This window comes from Melopsittacus undulatus, chromosome 3, assembly GCF_012275295.1.
Source record: "Melopsittacus undulatus isolate bMelUnd1 chromosome 3, bMelUnd1.mat.Z, whole genome shotgun sequence".
In the NCBI taxonomy this organism is placed as follows: domain Eukaryota; kingdom Metazoa; phylum Chordata; class Aves; order Psittaciformes; family Psittaculidae; genus Melopsittacus; species Melopsittacus undulatus.
Window position 1 is genome coordinate 43,031,001 of NC_047529.1, and position 14,802 is coordinate 43,045,802.

At 37.3% G+C, this 14,802-nt stretch overlaps 1 protein-coding gene across 1 annotated transcript in view; it reads left to right on the plus strand.

The window, feature by feature from the left end:
* COL19A1 (collagen type XIX alpha 1 chain) overlaps positions 1 to 14,802 on the plus strand; it is a 181,928-nt gene that overhangs the window by 34,190 nt on the left and 132,936 nt on the right. Inside the window, exons 7-10 of the mRNA XM_034060919.1 lie at positions 100 to 180; positions 2,262 to 2,381; positions 2,852 to 2,914; positions 7,371 to 7,424. Of these exons, the coding sequence (XP_033916810.1) occupies positions 100 to 180; positions 2,262 to 2,381; positions 2,852 to 2,914; positions 7,371 to 7,424 (318 nt within the window). The remainder of the gene's footprint in view (positions 1 to 99; positions 181 to 2,261; positions 2,382 to 2,851; positions 2,915 to 7,370; positions 7,425 to 14,802) is intronic.

Sequence of the window (14,802 nt, forward strand, 5' to 3'; positions counted from 1 at the left end):
CAGTGTTTCAGAGAGGTTTACTATGCCAAGATAAGAAAATGCGTACTGTAACTCATGATTTTTACATCTCATATTAATTTGTTTTTTATCTCTTAATAGATTGAACTTCACCACTTAACAGTCTATTGTAGTCCAAAATTTGCAACAGAAGATACATGTTGTGAAATATCTGCAGACCTGGTAAGTTAAAATGCAAACATTTATACAAAGGAATTGCTTCGTTGTTCCTTTCTAAAGAGTTCTAAAGAAATTTCAATAGAAATATTAGATTAATTACCTTTTAATCCTGTATCTGGAGTAACAGTATATTGTTTCTTGCTGCCTAACTAAATGGCACAGTGGAACTTCAGTAAGAGGCACTAGGTGCTGCTAGTGCTTTTTAATTGAATTCCTTGACATTGATTGGTACATAATTAGTAACCCAGGAAGTCTCAGAGAATAGGAAACAAATCATTGTATAGCCACCTGAGAATGGCTTCAAATAACAGAGGCCATTTCAGTAGCAGCTGCATCTAGTGAAGCATTACAGATAATAAAGCCCATGAAAGAGTCTACATGACTGTGGAAAGGAAGAAAAATATGAAGGTGTTGAGGGTGTGTCCCTTATTTCAGTACTCTAATATGGATAAATGGGTGGTTCGTAATCAGCAAATACTTTCTTCTCTATAACACACATGCTGAGATGTATATATTGTTTAACATAAAGAAAAACTGATTTATTTTGAATGGTTCACTTTTCCCTTTAGTTTTGATAGGCAGAATCAGTGTAAATTGGGAGGCATTAGAAGTACAGAAATGCTTGAAGTTGCAGATGTAATTGTTCTGCTGAATCAAGTCTATTTAGAGGAAAAAATCCCAAACTAACAAACACAACTTCCAAAAGAAAATACGTTGAAATATTGGTCTGCTCATTATGAATGGCCTGTAAGAACAGGCTCCTCTGAGATAGTAAGCAGTACCATCATCACCCAGCCTACAATCAGAAAAAAAAAAAACACAGAGCATGCGAAACAACTAATTGATTCCATCTACAAAGACATGGGAGAAAAAGGGCATCAGCAATGGAGGTAGAAAGCTGCCCAAGAACAGAGGAGCAGAAGACTTTGTGGGAACTGACAGCTGATAGGTACTCAGAAGCATGGAGGAGTCTGGGTCTAATTTATCAGGAGAAATTTGGCTTGAAAGAATACTTTATTGTTCAAATATATTTCAAAATATATTCCTTATTCTAAGTGCAAGGTTTCTCTTGTATGTATAACCTCATGGATAGGTGAAATGATGGATTTTGTTTTGTAGGTCCTGCTTTATGCTTCAAAATACAACTTATTTAGCAGTTATGACAAAATATCAAAAACTAAAAGCAAAGCAAGCCCTTCTTATATAGGAACACAAAAAGGTTGATAAGTTTTGTTAATAGCATTTAAAACATTAATTCAGCTATGTTGCTAAGAGCACCATTGGCTTCATTTGTATGTCTTCTGCTGAAGATGTAAAAAAATGGTGGGCTAATTGTTAATGACTTTCATATTGAAACCACCATTACATTTTCTGATTTATTTTTTCATTACTTCCTTACCAGTTGTAAGGGCTACATTTTCAGTAATTTGAAGGAAAGAATTTATCCTTGAATACAAATTTCTACATTAAGATGTAAATCCTGTTGGAATTTCTTTGACAGAAGGTTCACAGCAGACCTCATTACATCTTGAGAGCTTCTGAAGTTTATCAGGTTCTGTTGACTTGTATATCATCAGGTTGGCTCAGCTCTTATGAGACAGGTGCATATTGGCTTCAGGCCTTTTTTTTGTTTCCAAACTGTTCATGCCTGAAGTATCTCATTGTGAAAAAATTACAGAATTTTCCCTCACACTCACTCTGCATTTTACATGTTGGGGCAGGAGGTTGAGAACAGGATGAGAGTGATATGTACAGTCTGGTTTTTTTCTCCGTGGGGATATTCTTCTTCACTACTTCAAATTTTGGGAGACTTTATTTTCCCAGAGATTGTCCAGGCTCTTTTGGAAGAAAGAAGTATGGTAATCAGGTTAGTTTTAGCTGGCATTGACTTTTAGTACAGAAGAATCATCATGTCTAGACTTTATTTTACTACAGCTTTTTCCTCTGTTTGGCAATGGTTGTGGGTTCTCTGTAATGTGGTGTGTACAGGAATATTAAACCAGAAAGTAACTTAAAAATAGAGCTCAGGTGGTATTTCTCTATTAACCAAAGTGCACAAAAAATAAGATTTTTTTTTATTTTAGTGCTCACATGAAGAGAGACTTCTTGCTACGACTTCATCATCAGTTCATGCCAGCAAAATATACATGCTTCCAGAAATACAGCAGGAATCAAGAGAGAGATGCCACTGCTTTCCAAATAAAGTAAGAGGAAGTGTTTATTTCCAAATAAAGTTTTCCTAATGCTTTTTAGTGCATCATGCTGTTTAATCCTGATAGGTATTAAAAAAAAGAGTTTGTTTTGATTTTGTAGCTATGAAAAATACTTTACTGGTTTGTAGGATCATAATGTACTTATGCTGTATTTTCCAGATAAGAAACAGTACATTGTAGATTTAGTTAATGTCTGTAAGGTTTACTTGTACAAATACACACCCAAAAAAAAGATCCATGGTAAAAATTAGAATTATATTCAGGCACTATATTTAGTGTAAATGTTTTTACTTGAGAATAAATTATTTTCTACTTAATGTTTGGTTTTCTTAAGATTCTTCTCCTGAGCTATATTTATTTTGAGTCATTTACTTTGTTAAGATTTTGTGATAAAGACAAGGAAACCAAACCAAATTTTGGAACTGCTGCTTTGTTGATTTTTTTATTTCTTTTCAAATCAGGGAGAAGCAGGATTGCCAGGAGTAGCTGGTTTGCCAGGCAACAAAGGAGATAAAGGTGAAAAGGTAAAATATCAGTTGAAGTCTTTATATTTGGCTTATCTTTCTTAAATAGAAACTATGGATTTTGTTATTCCCTAAAAGAACATTCCTGTACACAGGTTAAATTCTGTATCAGTCAGTCTCTGGTTTTGCATATAGGCTTCCTGCTGGGCAGCCTACAGCTAGTCTCACTCTGGGGTCCCCTCATCGACTCCATGGAGTACAGTACACCTGCCTGGGAAGCACACATCTACTCAACCCTGTTAGCGTGTCCTGTTGTCTTTTCCCCTTATTAAAACCAGAGAAGTCATGTATGTCATCTGTGATAAGGATTTTCCCATATTATATGTGGATGTCACTGCTGCTGGACAGAATCCTGTGTGGTGGATTTATCCTTGCAGTTGTTAGTAGGAGTATTTGAATTCACTCATATGACCTCAGCACTGTATATTCTTTGACTCTTAACTGAAACTTTCTTAATTGTGAAGAGAGAGTGACCTGACTTTAAAACTTAGAGAGGAGAAGTTAAACCAGTGATACCCAGCTCAGGCCACATCAAGGCTGTGCCAGCCAGGGGCTTCTACTGGATGGTACTTCCTGGGCTGTATACTCCCTGCTTCTCCTCCAGTGCCTGGGAAACTGTGGAGTAGTGCCACCTTTGGGATGAGTTTTCTTTCTCACTCTTGGCCAACTCTCTGAATTAAATTTATTGTATTCATCAACTGAAAGTTCCTAACGATTTTTTTGCCCCATGTCTGAATACTTCTATCACCATTTTATAACCATGAGAACTGTTTGCTTGTCTGCATATCTATTTTTTTTAATTTTAGCTGACATAATTTCTTACAGGGACTGCCTCTGACATTAATCACTCAGTTGATAGATCTCATATAAAAAGATTAATTCTCTGCATCACCTCTTTCATCTTTCACTTTATCACTTACAGAAACCTTGCCAGTACACTATGTGCTGGGAAGAGCTCTCTTCAGAGTGCATTGTTGCTTCTTTTTTGATAATACAACACGTTTCTTTTACCTGCACATTGTGGATGCTAGTTATGGCACACATAACTATGCAGAGATGAAAACTGGGAAAGGTAACTTACTTAATCAAATCTTACAAAACCCAAACTGATTTTGGTTAAAAGGTGTTTTGAAAACTGATGTAGGTCACTCATCTGATCTACTACATCCCCATTGTAGGCAGGAGCAATGTTGTAATGCAATACTCTAGCAGTGTGTGTTCTAGGCCATGTTAAGTGATTCTTTCTGTTTATTAACTGCATTTACTTTTATCTTAGTATTAAAATAATCAGCTGTCCCTGGTTAGTACAGAACCCTGCTGAGCATATTTTCCTACTTCCAAAATTCCTTGTGGACTGTTTTCTAGATTAAATATTGTATCAAGTTAATCCCACTCCATATCACAAAGTGCATGTATTTTAAACAGATTTTCAATTTAAGAGACAAAAGAATACTTTAAATAAAATACTTTCTTAATTTTTGGGGGTGGAGGGTGTTTTATGAGAAAGGACTGTAATTTCTTAAATAATTATCATTTTGTCATTCTCTCTATCACCACATTTGGCTTTCAGCTATCTCTGCTGAGCATGACTAATAGCAATGTGTGGCATAGGAATCAAAATACTGTGTATTTTGTCTGCTGCTAGCATATAATTTCTAGTTCTGGGGCAGATGTGTTGAGTAAAGGATATAGGGTTCAAAGAAGTAAAGATCAAGTGCTTTTGAAACTCCCGGAATCATTAATGTAAAAAAATTATCACAAGTGTACTAGTGCAGGTGGTCTCAGATGTGCAAAATCGTTTCCACTTCAGAGAAAAGGGTGATTGGCATCACTGGAAGGAAGCATGTTTGCTCTCTGCAGTCTCTTTTTTAAGAACTTTGTTTGGCTTTATGGAAAATTGATAGAAGCAATTTTTTTCTATATTTTTTTTTCAGCCTGCGGAATTTCCACCCAGTCTGCTTATGAGCTTACCAAAATAAACATTGTTAAAAATATAGGAGCCATCCTATTGATTGCAAGAAATCACCTCCTCGAAAATGTGTTATGTCTTAAATATTTTATTCTATATGTATCTTGTACTCTGTTGCAAAGGGTTTTCATTGGTACTCTTGGTAGTAAATCCTAACAGTACGCTTACAGCTCACGGTATTACCTTTGTATGTGGTTACACTGAGTGTGCTTCATAACCTATAAATGCCAGCACTGAACTGCTAGTGTTCACCAGCTTATGAGTTTATTCATCTGACAGCATATATTTCTGTATACTTTGGTAGTTCTAAGCTAATGTGATCCTGTAATCCCATTCTTGCTAATTTATTTACATAAATTCATAAAGCTCAACTGCAGTGTGTGTTGGGAGTTAGAATACTCTAGTTCAGGTGTAAAAGAGATTTATTAAGGGGAAGATAGAGGCTGAAAGGTCAGGAATCTTGTTTTTTCCTTTTCATTTCTGTACTTTTGAAAGCTACTATGTAAGACAGAGAGAGGGATACTTTTTCACTTTCATGAAGGATTTTGAGATCTGCAGAAGCAGAGGAAATGTTATGAAACAAAACAAAGGGGCGTAGGCAAAAAAAAACCTATAAGAATGCAAATGTGAATACTGTTATAGGTTGTACAACATACAGCATATGATCTCTAAATTCACTGAATAGAATCATGGAATAGTTAGGGTTGGAAAAGACCTTAAGATCATCAAGTTCCAACCCCCCTGCCATGGGCAGGGACACCTCACACTAAACCATGTCACTCAAGGCTCTGTCCAACCTGACCTTGAACACTGCCAGGGATGGAGCATTCACAACTTCCCTGGGGAATCCACTCCAGTGCTTCACCACCCTTACAGTAAAGAATTTCTTCCTTATATCCAATCTAAACTTCCCCTGTTTAAGTTTTAACCTGTTACCCCTTGTCCTATCACTACAGTCCCCTAATGAATAGTCCATCCCCAGCATCCCTATAGGCCCCCTTCAGATACTGGAAGGCTGCTATGAGGTCTTCATGCAGCCTTCTCTTCTCGAGCCTGAGATGAAATAAAAGCATGAAAAACTAGAATCTTTCAGACTGTGGCTATTAAAGTCTCAATTACAAGATAGAAGCATATTTTTATTATCTAATTTGCAGTGGAAAATAATTGTCTTCAAGGTGGGGAGTCTGTCTGCAGTTAGTGGAAAAGAAGTATAAACATACCTTGGTTAATTGGGTAGTAAGTCATATATGCTATGGGCTTCCTGGCATGTAGCAGTCTGTGTAATTTTAGACTACACAGTATACAAAAAAACCACTGCTGAATGTAACGAAGTGGTTCTGGTCTATTAAAATACTGGCAAGTGGCATAAGAGAACAGAGTGTGCAGAGATAACAGAGTCACTCTGAAGGTGATTAGATAAGCTAACTGGGGCCAGTCCTGCTGCTTTATCTCTCATAATGCCAGTGGGTTCAGGCTGTGCACACACAGGATTTCGTTCTACTTCTGTGATAAAGGACCATTCCAGTGTTTGAATAAAAAGGACATAGGAGATGGCTCATGCACTCCTCTAGAACATTGTTGTGTCTGAATGGTTTAGACTTATAGCTGGAATAATACTCTGCCCCCAGGGGTGACTTCTGATTGATTTACTTAGCTCATGTGTTATGGGTCTGTTTGCTAGAGGGTGTTGTCTTCTTGGTGCAACTAGACAAACCTAATGTTTTGTTTTTAAAGGAAAACTATAATATAGTATCACTGCTTTCATTATGTACCTCTAATGTCCACATGATTTTGATTTTAAAATATAAAATGTATTAATTTTAAATCTGTGAAGCCAATTTTAAATATAAAAAAGTAAAAATTTAAGATTTATACTTGACATTATTAAGCAAGAGTTCTATGTTTGATCTTCTCTTCAGCAATTTCTAAGACTCATGGTCCAGTTTGCAGCTGCTGGTGTCTTCCATACCTCTCCAGATCAGTCAGTCATGTCTCTTAAAACTGAAATTTTCTCATAGATTGCTTACGTTTGGTTTCTCTGATGGGATAAAAGGGAGGGAGAGAGGAGCTGAGTTTAGAGAGTGTCTTTTAAAAATTAGACTTAGACAAAGCAAACCTTTATTATATGTTGAGCTTTCTCAGTATAAAACACACTCAACAAGGTGAAAATGGACCCACTTGGCTTCACTCTGCAGTCACAGTGAATTCCCTTAAAATCAGCAGACATGCTTTCTATGGAAATATGCTTGTGTAAGTATTTGTCACATGAGGATCTTAATTGACATTACAGGTGTTTTAAAATGTATTTATTTTGTCTGATTTTATTGTTACATATAAGACATCCTCCTCAACAGTGGTTTTATTACTAAACATGACAGAATCAGGGTAGCAGAGTAGAGGATGCTTTTCTGTTGAATCAGATATGACCTGAGTAGTTGTTAACCTCAGAAGTTTTTAGAACTTCTAACTGAATGATTTGTTTTGTAGGGTGAAATGGGAGCAAAAGGACAGGATGGTGTTGCTGGTCTTCCTGGTGAAAAGGTATGTTTGCATGTATTGGTATGTAAATTGAGTCATGGGAAGTGTTAATTATGTCAGTGGCTTATTTGTAATTGTGAACAGAAATGGGAAGATAGAGCACTTCTGTTAGAAAATTAAGTTCTCTTATGTGCACTGCCATAGTTTTGTAACACACTGAAAAATCTGCTCAGACCAGTAATATTGTCTACAGATGTCCTTGCTTTATGTTGGGGTTTTTGTTTGTTTGTTTGTTTGCTTTCAGGAAGGAATAGGAGGGGGTGGATATACAGAACCAAAGGAAGCTATTTGTTCCACTGTGCAGTTTGTGGCCTGTAAGCTTAGAAAAGGCTCTTATGCTCTTAACAGTCTGCTTGGTAGACCTTGGAGGTAAATACCATTGGACACTAAGCAAAGACATGAGAATAGCCATGGCTATGAAAGCATGTGTATTCAGTACCTGTGTATTCAAGATTATAAGTTTCACTTCCTTTTGGAATACAGTGTTTAAATTAAGGAAGTTGTGCCTGCATTGAGTTTAGAGTTAGTTGCCTGTAATAGAGGAGATCTACTAGCCTAATACCAGCCATCTTCCATATAATAGACAGCCCTCATAACATCAAGGAAACAGTGTGTTGCTAGAGTTTCTAATCATTTGACCTCTTCTGACTTTTCTTCTGTTCCATAGTAACAGTTGAAATAATATTAGATTTTCTGTTTAGACATGGAAGTCAGTTGATGCATAAGTGGAAACTCTCCAGATGCCTGTGTTAATGCTCATCACTAATTTATTTATTTATTCATTTATTTATTTATTCACATTTTTTACTGTCAGGATTTTAGTCCTCAACCCTCAATTCTGGTTCTTTTTCATTGTGTACTTCAAGTTTCTGCTCTTTCAGTGCCAAAACCAAGTATGCCTTTTAAAAGCAGCTGTTGCTGTGAGAGGCTCTGCATTTTGGTATTGCACCTTATTGGTTGACATGCTGCTTTCATGTATATGCAACATTTTAGTAATGGTGTGAGGATTTGGTTTATTTTGTAATTACCCAGATTTCTAAATACTGAAAGTAGAGTTTCACTTCAACTGTCACATTTGAAATCTGTAATTAACAAGATATGAAACTGTCTTTTACTCAGTATTTTTTTCTCAAATTTTTTGTTAAAAGAGGAGTTAGATATATAATATTACCAGAGAGTTGAGTTAAAATAAAATTTGAGAGCAGGCTGCAAAGATGTTCAAAGGACTCTGCAATGTTGAGGGACTGAATCATAGAGTGGTATGTAAAACTCGGAGAAAGTAATACTAAAGAGCAGATGAAGAAGAAAAACAAAGCCAACTTTACATATTTCATGTCAGATGGGACTAGCTATTACTTAAAATTGCAGATCTATGAAAATCTATGTTCACTGTTAAGTACTAGTCAAATAAATGGAATTTAGGAATGATTAGAAAGAGAATAGGGAACAAAGCAAAAGCATCTTAATGTCATATAATGGAACCATATTGGGCTGCGTGTTGAATGATGTATAGGGGATCAAATACTACTGGAAAAGATCCAGAGTAGGTGACAAGAGTGACAAAAAGCACTGGGCGTCTTCCAGTTAAGGTGGACTTTGGCTTGAGAAAGGCGCTACTAACATAAAATATGTCTTGTTCTGTGCTCTATACAATCATGAAAGGAACAAAAAAGACTAGTAGGAATCTATTTATTTATTTTACTCTCCTTTTCAGTGTGTGAACTGGGGCATCAAACCTGTCTGATAGCAAGTTCATAAAGGTTAGAAAGGGTTTCTTCTTCCTATTATATGACTACAGTTTGAACATTCTGCCAGAGGGTTTGATAGAAGAAAAACCCATGGAGTGTGTCAGACACTGCTGCTTGTCTGAAAGTTCTTGAGCTCCAAGACACTGAAGTCTCGGAAACCCACTGGAGAAGTCTTTATGCTTGCCCTGTGGTTATACTTTTCTGTAGGCATCTGTTGTTGCTACAACTGTAGTCATATACTTGACTAGAAAAACCGTTGATTTGATCCAGACAGCTTTTACTTTCTTGTGCTCCCAGATGTGAATTAGTGGAAGGAGTTATTGTAAAACATTGTAAATTGAATGGAATTGATCTAGAATGAAGCTTTGTTTTCCCTTGGCTCTTTCTGCAGCTCCTTCTCTGATGTTACCATTCTTTAAAAATACTAAGCTAAATTGCTTTTCCAGTGCAAGTTATTATTACAGTTTCCATGGTTAATACTGTTTGGGGTTTTTTGCTTAGCGCCTTGCGGTTTCACTGTCAGACCAAATCCCAAAGCTTCTGTTAGTTTATGTAAGGCTCAACAGTCAGATCATATTTAATATCAAGGCACTGTACTTTTACTGAAGATCGCAACTCTTTTAATTCAGACTACATAAAAGCCATGCCATTGTTGCAAATTTAAAATAAACTACTGTGGAATCTGAAACTGGCAAACCCAAAATCTGCTTAGAAGGAAAAAAAAAGAAAAAAGAAAAAACAAAATATTTTGGATAAGCGAAGCTAGATGAAGAAACTGAGATCCAGCCGCCCAGCTTCTGCTAGCCAGAGTTGTCATGTCTGTGCAGAGTAGTACAGTGCCATGTGGAATTACTGGCTCCTTCCTGGAGGTAGAATCGCTTTGTTTTCCTTGTGTTGTGGATGGTGTTAACATGTTCTGTCTCTCAGCTGGTGCATCAAGAGCTGTATAAATTTTTGTGTGTCTGTTATATTTGTGCTTTTTCTGGGAGGTTCTGGATGCTAACAATGTACATAGATTCTATGACAACTGAATAAAGCAAAAGAATAAAAATGCTTCAAGCACTGCTATATACAAAGGCGTAGCCTACTTTTCAGGAAGTTGAGGTACAAACTGTGCTATGCTGGGAGACCATTCTCTGGGGTTACTGATGTTTGTTTGTCCTCTTAAACCCTTCAGTACCCATTATCGTTTGTTGGAGATGTTATATTTGACTGATATGGCTATTTTTATGTTTTTCTGCACTGTATTTGTCTGAGCTTTGTGCAGATCTGCCGCGAGTCCCTAGTTAGAAACAGGAAAAAGAAAAAAAACAATACAAGTATTTGTTATGTAGATGCAGTTTGAGGCTTCAGAGAGCAGACGCATTCTTTCTGATCCACCCAAAACCTGTCCACTGCAATATTCCATTGTTGACACTTATTTCCTTGGGGAAAGGTTGAGAGAATAAATACATGGCAGATCTTACTCAGGTTGCTATGAGTAAGCAACAACATCAGTTCATTTGACTTATTTTAGAAGTTTACCTTAGAATGAGATCAGCTTGGTTATTAGAAGGCCTGTTTCTGTAGACTTGATTAGTTGTTACCTGCACTTGTGTTACTCAGCTGATACTTGAATGTCTCAAATACTTTCCTTCACTTTGCTTCTGGGTCTGTTGTAGTCCTCTTTGGGGTTGGGTGGGGTTTTTTTTTTGCAGGTCTGTGATGCCTCGGCAGTGAAGATGCTCAGCTCAATTGTTTTGACATATCACATTTTAGACGGTGGATGAACTTTGTGTACTTAAAAAGTTTAGTGGGAGAGTTCCTGGTTCTGAGAGAGAGGGTGCCACCATGGCATGTACTTTAATACAAAGTACTAAGCCTCTTGTTGAGTTATGGCTCATGGGTGTTATATGGGTCTTGCTAGCTGAAAAGCTCTTAAGCTTCTGAGAATGTGTGGATGGCATCAAGGCTCAAAGGACTCAAGCTGCTGAAGGTGAGTAATTTGCTCTGTTCTTGGCCAGCCCATATTTGACTATATTTTCCTATTATGCAAATACTTTTTCTTCTGCCTTGGTCACTACATTCTGAAAAATAAAACCAATGTAGCCAGAAATGTCATTCAGAAAATTCAGACTTGCCAGACTAAACTGATTTTCTGTGTTTCCCTTTATCCAGACCTCCACAGTGATTGCTTTCTGATGGTTCTGTGAATACAGTTCATAGTAATAGAAATAATGCATCTATGTTTCGTAAATGACATTTTGTGAAATACTTGTGACACCATTGACCTTAAATACGTGACTTTCAAATAGCTTAGCTTTAGTGTTGTGGTTTCTTGCCTAATTTTTCACAATCTAGGTTATGAACAGACAGCCTAAAGTAGTAAATATATCGAGTAAGCTTTTTAAAATAGGTGGGTTTGCACAGTAGGCCTGAAGAGGCAGGGAAATATTCAGTATGCTCTGCATTTCTTACTGCACTGTATGGGTGCTCCTGCAGTGTATTAATAAAATAAACAGTTTAGACATACTGAAAGGAGAAAGAAATGCTTATATGAATAAAAACAATGTTTATCACTACACAACTTAGGTTTATATTCAAAGTCAGACTAGAAGGAAAAAAAAGCCCTGAGTGTACATTTCAGGAGCTCTATCAACTGTGTAAGTGTGATTTGTACTCAGGAGTCATGAATTGGTTTTACATGAAGATACAGTAGGTATCTGTAAAGGATTTTATCTGTAAAGGAATTGTTCCTTTTGTTCGCTTGCATGTACTTTAGCGTTATTCAGCCTGGATACGGCTCTGGGGAGACCTTATAGCAGCCTTCCAGTACCTAAACAGACCCTACAAGAAATCTGGAGAGGGACTTTTGCAAGAGCATGTAGTGACAGGACAAGGTTTGAAGACTTTAAACTAGAAGAGGTTAGATTTAGATTAGATATTGAGAAGAAATTCTTTCCTGTGAGGGTGGTGAGGCACTGAGCCAGTTGGCTCAGAGAAGCTGTGGCTGCCCCATCCCTGTCAGTGTTCAAGGCCAGGTTGTACAGGGCTTTGAGCAACCTGGTCTAGTGGAAGGTGTCTCTGCCTGGAGCAGGTGGTTTGGAACTAGGTGAGCTTTAAGGTCCCTTCCAACCCAAACCATTCTAGGGTTTGTGGCAAGGACCCAACAAAGTGTGCATGAACACATACATTTTGTAAGCCAGAAGGTAGCAGGACTAGAATATATTGTGTTGTTTATGATGGTGTTTTTCTCATTTAGCTTTATGAGATGGTTATCTGTAGTTTCAGTTTTCTCAAACCCACTATCAGTGTTCTGTGTTCAATTATAACTGACTCTGAAACTCAGCACTGATACTTTTATTCTTGTTAAATTCTGTAACGCTTTTGTAATTAACAGGGTTCTCTTTGTACCTGGTACAGGTAAAAAACACATGATTACTGAAAGGATTTCCAAAACAAGATATAAATACCATCTGTGGTATGTGTGCCACACCAAAGCGGCATGTTAACACTTCCTGAACAGCCTGGTGGGAAGAGCTCCCCTTTCCCTTAGTGGTACTTGAGAATGTGAGTTTGAAAACTGCTGTGTTGCAAGGTTTTGGGTTTGTTGTTGTTGTTTTTTTTTAGAGAAGAAGTTGAATTCAGAAACTTAGTATAAAGCATGGCTTAAAAATGTCCATTTGATTTCCAATATGATTTAAATATATATATACATTAAGTTAAAAATTGGGAAAAAATAGATAGCATGCTAATATAGCATGGGACTTCAAATTACTTTCAGAGATGCTTTCAAAACCCACCTCCATACTACAGGATCAAGTCTTCAGTGCCAGCTAGGTCATAAGATCCACAACTGAAAACTTGTTAAATGTACATGCAAATCAAATTGTGTTGTCATGAGTATCCTTGTGACCATTTACCTGCTTTCCCCATAGCTCCAGCTAGACCATGGAAACTGTCTAGAATTTTCCAAAGCATATCTGACTTTTCAGAAGAACCAATGATATATGGTCTTTTATGCCAGTTCAGCATGAACTCCTGGAGCACCAGTCATTCATGCAAATATACAAATCTGAGGAGCCATTGGTGTCGAGGTTATAGTAATGCAGTCTTTTCCTTGCAGCTGTCTTGAAAAATCTCTGGACACAGTGCCTTCATATTTCATGTGCAGTACAGATCCTTGACAGAGGTCAGGATATTTCTGAAGTAGCTCATCGGTATCTCTGAGAAAGCTTCCAAAAACGCATGTGGAGCACTAGATAGTTACTGCTTAAAGCCATCTTACTCAGCCTTTTGTTCAGTGATGCCCAATTTCTGAGTTCCTGTCATTGCTAATCAGTGGTATTTCAGTATTTTTAGGTCAAGTATGGACATAAATTTTACAAGTTATGCGGCTTTCGAAAAATCCTTGTACTGCTTTACTCTGGAGTCTCCAAAAGAGATAAAAAGAGTATAATCACAACACGGGAAAAGGTATTTAACAGCTTTTCAAAGTAGAATTTGAGCTGTAAGTATGTGAAGCCAAAAGAGCATTTCAATATGAAATATGGTGCAGATATCTAAAAACTAGGGTTTTGTGGGTAAACAAGTACTTAGATTAGCCTCAAAAAATAAAGACTGTTTTTTCCAATTGGAAATTTTATTACCGCTGAGTTTAAAGCCTTGAGTTTAAGAGTTGCTGGCTGTTGGAAATCAGGCAGTTGGACACAATCTGTTACTGGAACAGATTTGGTATGAGTTTTGTATTCTGTGTTTTCGGTGATACCTTTGTGTACAACTAAGACATACCTGATTTTAAGAGGTGGATGAATATGAAAGCAGTAGCTCTCAATAGCTGTCTGATACATATATGTGTTTTCTAAAAATCTTACTGGGCAAATATACTTCAGAGCATTACATTTTCAAAACTTGTTTCATAGCTTTAGCATGTATAGTTCTTGCTTGCTCTCTCCTTAGCGTTAGAAGGAAGTGTTTTGAATAGCCTTTGATCATAAATTTGATTCCAGAAAGCTGTCTGCTGTGCTGACTTATTTTTGCCTTATTAGGTGATTTTTGCAGTTCATAACTCCAGGAACTGTTGAGCTCCCTGGTTTTTCAATTCCTAAAGCTAAACGACAGCAGTACAGTTTGGTTCTCGATAGAAAGCTCCATGGCATCAAATTACCTTGTGTGCAGTGACACTGCTTGGGTGTTATTTCCATTCTGGAAGGAGTGGTGTATTAGTGACTCCTGTAGACTGTGCTGTTGGTGAGCAGAGACTTCATTTTTTAATTAAAGATTTGTTGCTTTTTGAGGGGAGGGCAAAATTATGCCTCAGTCTGTCAGCTAGCCCATTTGAGGGAAGCCGTGGCATTGTCTTCTGTCCTCTTGTGGTTTGCTCAATATCAGATTAGTACATCTGAGTGGAACAGAAGTGCAAATGTGGTTTGGGAACCAGATGCTAATGCTTGTATTGCTCGGCATCAAAGCCATGGGCTACTTCAGGCAAGTTACACTGGTGAGATAAGGGTGGGGGTGGAAGGTTATACCCACTGGTATTTGCAATGAAACTGTAAAAACCACCAGAACTTGGCTGGTCACAGGTCCCCAACATGCAGCAGCCGCTATTGTGATGTGAGGTGTGGCCAAAGAAACCAGAGGTCACCATCCAT